Source organism: Lactuca virosa, chromosome 9 (genome assembly GCF_052849685.1).
Source record: "Lactuca virosa cultivar CGN04683 chromosome 9, Lactuca_virosa_CGN04683_v6, whole genome shotgun sequence".
NCBI classification, from domain to species: domain Eukaryota; kingdom Viridiplantae; phylum Streptophyta; class Magnoliopsida; order Asterales; family Asteraceae; genus Lactuca; species Lactuca virosa.
In genome coordinates, this window is record NC_136434.1 from 207,541,022 (window position 1) to 207,547,929 (window position 6,908).

At 46.7% G+C, this 6,908-nt stretch overlaps 1 protein-coding gene across 1 annotated transcript; it reads left to right on the plus strand.

Annotated features, from left to right (window-relative positions):
* The first annotated feature begins 1,015 nt into the window (after window positions 1-1,015).
* Window positions 1,016-1,726, plus strand: LOC145140231 (uncharacterized). The gene has a single exon (XM_079073792.1). The coding sequence runs from the start codon at window positions 1,016-1,018 to the stop codon at window positions 1,724-1,726; it is 711 nt and encodes a 236-aa protein (XP_078929918.1).
* The last annotated feature ends 5,182 nt before the right edge of the window (window positions 1,727-6,908 follow it).

Here is a 6,908-nt window from a genome sequence, read left to right on the forward strand (position 1 = left end):
ACCAAAGAGGATGCGATGTGTACGATCAGCCAGAGCTAGTAAGTTGTCCCCAAAATACCATACTATTATTTGATATTGTGATATGTTAGAACAACATGCTAGCGATAGGCTAGGGATCTTCAGGAACTGCATAATAGAATTGCCTGTTTATATGATGCCTGATAACCTAGGACCTTTCCTTTATGGAATTGACATCATTACTGTAGTTTCTTAGTGTATGCATTAAGGTTATACATAACTAAGATCTTATAGCCTGAGAATGTTTGGTTTGGCCTTATTTCATGTTCTTATTTGATGAAGGGCTTAAGGTAGGATCAGATATTCAAATGTCTATAGGGTCCAACGTTATGTATGGCTAGCATACACGAGTGCTGCAGGGTTGGTGGAAGTTTCATGGATACGTGGTGTGGGGTCAGTCGACCAGTTGTGAGATGTTTAGCCTTTCCTCTAGGGAGTGAGGATTGAGTGTATGGTTATGATTATAAGAATTTCTAGGGTGTTGTGATGATCCTTGAGATAAATACGGGTAGATGTGGAAGCTAGTATGGGCCCGTACTACTGAAGGCACAGGACCCGTACGCATAGCAAGGAAGTCACAACCCCTAGGGTTTCGTTGGGAGTTGGTTCCTCGTTATGATATGCGTATTATATGATATCTTCCTAGTGTATTTTTAGTATGGTGACTACGAGGCGAGTTGAGACTGAATCAGGGTCGGGATCAGGAGCTAGCAGGCAGATTGGATCAGATGAGTTGGATGCCAGGATTAGGGAGATACTACATGATAAGGTTGCTGTACTTTTCCGGGCTCAGGTGCCGAAGATGTTTGGGTCTATTAAGACCATTATGTTTGAGTACTTTGATGAGCACTATGCAACCGTCGCTGAGACTACTGCTGCCACAGCCTCCGTAGCCATGGTAGCTGCAGGTGTTGGACTGGGTCGGGTTTTTAAGTATCGGGACTTTGACAATACGAAACCCCTGACTTTTGACGAGGTTTAGGATCCAATTATTGCCATGAGATGGTTATCTGACGTGGAGGGATGTTTCTTCACTTGTTTGTGCTCTTCTGACCAGAAGGTCAGGTGTGCCCTGAACCTTCTGAGGATCGGAGCCAAGGATTGGTGGAGGCTTGCTACCAGTTCCTATTCTACTGAGGAGAGAGCTGATGTGACGTGGGAGCAGTTTTCTGAGATGTTCCTCTCTCGATATGTTCAACTAGTTGAGCGAGAGAGGTTTGCCCAGGAGTACCTGCATTTGAGGCAGGGTACTGAGACAGTGACAGAGATCACCAAGATGTTTACAGAGAGGGCAATGTTCCATCCTGAGTTTGTTGTGTCTGAGCAGGCTCAGATGAATCGTTACTTGAGCATGTTCAAGAAGGAGATCAGACAGTTTGTTTCTACTCAGTGTTATGGTACATTGTTGGAGATGCTAGAGGTTGCGAGGCGGCATGAGATTGAGATTGATATGCAAATGAGGGAGCAGAGGCCGGCCCGACGCAGTCGCAGCCTGCGCCAAAGCGATTTAAGCCCGCTGATGTCAGATTTGGAGGTCGGAAGGGCCACACTTGTGTCATCTGGGTGCCACAATTGTGGCCGACAGGGCCACATGGAGAGGGATTGCCATAAGCAGGCTCCAACACGTAGTTCCATGATTTGTTATCATTGCGACCAGGTTGGTCATGTAAAGGCCAACTGCCCATCTCTTGCCGCTAGGCCGGCGTAGGCTCCAACACCAGTTACATTGAGGATCACAGGTGAGAGTCAGGGCATAGCAGTGTCCCCGAGGGCTCAAGGTCGCGCTTTCCAGCTTACCGCCGAGGAGGCCAGAGTAGTACCATTTATTGTGAATGATATGTTTCCATTCCTATTTCAATTGATTATGCTATGTGTTATGCTTATGTTGTACCTCTGTTAGGTACGTTCCTAGTGAACTCCTTGTCTGCTCTTGTATTGTTTGAATCGGGTGCGAGTCGGTCCTTTGTATCTCGATCGTTCAGTCAGGAGTTTGACATGCCCATTGGGGAGTTAGATTGTCCGTTGCGAGTCTCTATCGCCAAAGAACACAAGGTTTCTGCATCATTAGTATATTAGGGATTTGTTTTGGAGATGTTCGGGGTATCTTTTCCGATCGATTCGATCCCTATTCCCATGGGGGAGGTTTTCATGATTGTAGGGATGGATTGGCTGATCCGTTTTGGCGCTATGATTGATTGTGAGGGCCAACGTGTGGTAGTTCGCACCCCAAGTGGGGGAGAACTGACTATTTATGGAGAGGGAACCATGATGGGTTCAAGATTTTGTTCTGCAGCGAGAGCTCGACAATATATTCAGCACGGGTGTACGAGTTACTTGGAGTATGTTGTGGATACATGTGTTGGGGATTAGGTTTCAGTTTCAGAGGTCCCGGTGGTCAGGGAATTTGCCGATGTATTCCCAGAGGAGTTACCCGGTGTGGCTCTTGTGAGGCAGGTCGAGTTCAGGATTGACCTCGTGCCAGGTGCGACCTCTATCGCCAAGGCGCTGTACCGTTTGACACCACCTGATATATATGAGCTGTCATCTCAGATGCAGGAACTGCTAGGCAAGCAGTTCATCCGTCCAAGCAGTTCTCCGTGGGGAGCACTGATTTTATTCGTCAAGAAAAAGGATGGTTCACACCGGATGTGCATCGATTACCGGGAGTTGAACAAATTAATGGTCAAGAACCGTTATCCCCTTCCGCGGATTGATAATCTCTTTGATTAGTTACATGGAGCATCTTGGTTATCCAAGATAGATCTGAGGTCTGGGTACCATCAGGTCAGGGTGAGGGAGGAGGACGTGGAGAAGACCATGTTTCAGACTCGTTATGGGCATTACGAGTTCGTGGTGATGCCATTCGGGCTCACCAATACGCTTGCGGTATTTATGGATTTGATGAGTCGGGTATGCAAGCTGATGCTCGATCGCTCGATTATCGTGTTTATTGATGATATCTTGGTATATTCCAAGACCAAAGAGCAGCATGAGGAGCATCTACGCGAGCTTCTGGGGGTTTTGAAGCGAGAACGACTTTATTTTAAGTTTTCGAAATGTGAGTTTTGGTTACAAGAGGTTCAGTTCCTTGTGCACCTCATTAACCAGGATGAGATTTTGGTTGATCCGGCCAAAATCAAGGTGGTGATGCAGTGGGAGGTTCCGAAATCACCCTTGGATATCAGGAGTTTTTTGGGTTTGGTAGGGTACTACCAGAGATTTATTCAGGATTTCTCCAAGATTGTAGTACCCCTCACATATTTGACGAGGAAGGGGTAGATTTCCGTTGGGGCCCTATGCAGCAGTGAGCATTTGATACCCTTCGGCAGAGGCTTTGCGAGGCCCCAGTTTTGACCCTCCCAGAGGGAATTGAGGATTATGTGGTTTTCTGTGATGCATTCGTCACTGGGTTGGGGGCGGTTCTCATGCAGAGAGGACGAGTGATAGCCTATGCTTTGCAGCAACTGAAGCCGCATGAGACGAGATATCCCACGCATGATCTTGAATTGATGGCGATGGTTTTTGCCCTCAAAATTTGGAGGGATTACCTTTATGGGGTCCGTTGTACTATCTACCCAGATCACAAGAGTTTGAGGCATATTATGGATCAGCCGATCCTGAACATGAGGCAGCACTGGTGGTTGGATGTAGTCAAGGATTATGACTACGAGATCCTTTACCATCTAGGCAAAGCGAATATGGTGGCAGATGCCTTGAGTCGCAAGTCGGCTGGACCTTATGTTGAGGTGTCATGTATGAGGATATCTGTGGGTTCTCAGCTTGTGGGGTTGATTAGGGAGGCTCGGGCCGAGGGTGTTCGGGAAGAGAATTGGAAGATTGAGAGGATCAGGAGCGAGTTCACCAGGTTTGTTCCGGATAGTCGTGGTTTGTTGACCCGTTGCGGTCGGGTATGGGTTCCTATGTCTGGTAGGGTCAGACAGATTATGTTGGAGGAGGCTCATAAGTCTCGTTTTTCTATCCATCTGGGGGCCACCAAGATGTATCGGGATCTACGGTGTGCTATTGGTGGTCGTGCATGAAGAGGGAGATCTCCTGGTACGTTGAGAGGTGCTTGACCTGCAGGATGGTCAAGGGCGAGCATCATAGGCCACATGGCAAGCTGCAAACTCTGGACGTTCCTATGTGGAAATAGGAGAAGATTTCGATGGACTTCATCACTAAGTTGCTAAAGACGACAAAGGGTTTTGATGTTATTTGGGTCATCATGGATCGATTGACCAAGAGTGCCCATTTCCTGGCGATTCGGGAGAGCTCGTCGGCCGAGAAGTTGGCCGATGTTTATATTCGCGAGATCGTTGCTCGCCATGGGGTTCCGGTCTCCATTGTTTTAGACCGTGATGTTCGGTTCACCTCCCGTTTCTGGCAGAAGTTCCATGAGGAACTGGGTACGATGTTACACTTCAGCACAACTTATCATCCACAGACCGATGACTAGAATGAATGGACGATACAGACTCTTGAGGATATGTTGCGAGCATACGTCATTGATTTTGGTGGGAGATGGGACTCCTACCTACCTCTTGCAGAGTTATCCTATACCAACAACTTCCACTCCAGCATTGGTGCTCCGCCTTTTGAGCTTTTGTATGGGCGGAGATGTCGTACCCCATTTTACTAGGGCGAGGTTGGTCATAGGGTTATGGGACAGACCGAGGTGGTCCTTCAGACTACAGATATTATTCAACAGATCAGCCAGAGATTGCAGACTGCTCAGAGTTGGCTGAAAAGCTATGTTGACCGGCACTGATCTGAGTTGGAGTTCCAGGTCGGTAACATGGTGTTGCTGAAGGTCTCAGCTTGGAAATGTGTGATACGCTTCAGGAAGAGGGGGAAGTTGGGTCCCCGATATATTGGGCCATTCCGGATTATTGTCAAGGTTGTCAAGGTTGGCTACAGATTGGACCTTCCTGAGGAGCTCATTCAGATCCATAGCGCTTTCCATATTTCGTAGCTGCGAAAGTGCTTGTTGGATGAGGATGCGGTGGTGTCATTGGAAGATATTTAGGTTGATGAGCACTTGAGTTATGTTGAGAGACCCGCAGCTATTCTGGAGAGGAAAGTAAAGGTTTTGCAAAGCAAGGAAGTACCTTTGGTAAAGGTACAATGGCAGCATCGGAGGGACTCCGAGTGGACCTGGGATCCAGAGGCTGAGATGCGGGAGCATTACCCCGATCTGTTTGATGCAGCGGACTTCGAGGACGAAGTCTAGATCAAGTGGGGGAGAGTTGTAATATCCTGGGCTTTTAGGTATTTTCAAATCCTTCCTTTGGTATTTAAATATGTCATTTTGGTCCTTGAGATTGGTTGGAATTAGCCCTCAGAATCCCTAGTGGCAAATTGGTAATTTTTGGAAGCATGAGTAGTACGCTGGGCGTACATATGGGTACGTTGGGCGTACTAGTGTCCGGGTGAAACCTTAAGTTTTAGGGTTTGGGGAGTATTTAAACCTCATTATGGGCCATTAGCGCTTCTCATTTCAGCCTCCAAGTCCCTGTGTTGTTCTTGCAAAAACCCGAGCTCCCTTGTGTGAGAGTGAGAGCCTTAAAGTGTGTTCTTGGTTGTTTAGAGTCAAAGGATGTGCAACAAGAAGCATGGTAACGTGAAGCAAGGCTTGGATCTAGGAATTTGGCTTCCTTTTCCATCATCTAAAGGTATAAAGTTCATACCTTTATGATTAAATTGATAGATCTCTTGTTGGGTTGTTTTTATACTTCTTTTTGGTTCCAAACGCTCTATCTTGAGCATGTCATGTTATGGATGTTTTGAGTGGTCCTTTCAGACCCTTGGAGGGGTCCTTAATCATAAAAATGAGGTCCCACTGTCTAGTAGCATCCCATGCATTTGGTAGAAGAGTCTTAATGGATTAAGACCTTGTATTAAGAGCTTTTGATGTCTAAAGTCATAAAGTTGGAAACTTTATGACTCTGAGATGCATTTGGACCATGGATCTAAAGTTTGGACTTAAGTGCTTAAGCCATTAAGCACATATTGGATTTTTGAGCTCTGTGAGGGTACGCCCCACGTAAGTAGACGTACGCCCTGCGTACTGAGTCAACCACCCTGATGGTGGTCAATGCGAGGCGGAGAACACCCAACATACCGAAGGATTACACCCCACGTACGCCTTCTATTTGGATTTTGGACTTTGGGCTTCGAGTGTTGGGCCATCTTTTGGGCTTGGATGCTTGGGCCCTCGTTGGACTTCTGGATATGAGTGTTTTTGGGCTGATTGGAGAGTTAGACCTTAGGATAAGCCCCGATAAGGATTTGGGCCCAATTTGGAATATTGGGCCAATTATGGGCCTTGAAGTAATTTGGGCCTTTTGGATCAAAGATTTGGAATTGGGCCTTGGCCCAATTGGGGAAAGGGTAAAGTGGACATTTACCCTAAGTATGGACCTTTAGTCAAGGATGGTAATCCAATTGTTAAATTGATGTTTGTTTGTTGTAACAGTTTGGGATTCCTCGTGAGCTAGCAGCCGGAGGTTTCTCTGTGGTTTGACATTGTGAGGTGAGTTTTTCTCACTGTACTTTCGGGCCGAAGGCACCAAGGCCGGCCCATTGGTTTGATAACTTGGTATTTGTTGATATGCTGAGTATGGATTAGATATGAATGCTAGTTTTTATATGCTAGTCTGGTAGATCTGTAGGACTACCTGTGATATTGCCTGTTTATCTGTATGTAATATTATCTGTTATATGTTGACATAATGTGTGGGTTGGGTTGAGGTTGTACTGCTCTGTGCTATAGCCAACAAACCCTGGAGCATCCCACATATGAGCTAAGGGCCAGGGAGGGCATGCCAGACTCATATTGAGGGCTCATGAGCATTCCAAATACGAACTGAGGGTCGGGAAGGGCATGCTAG

What these genes read in the sequence shown, in the direction of transcription:
- LOC145140231 (XM_079073792.1), top strand. Translation starts at nt 1,016, where the DNA reads ATGAGATGGTTATCTGACGTGGAGGGATGTTTCTTCACTTGTTTGTGC.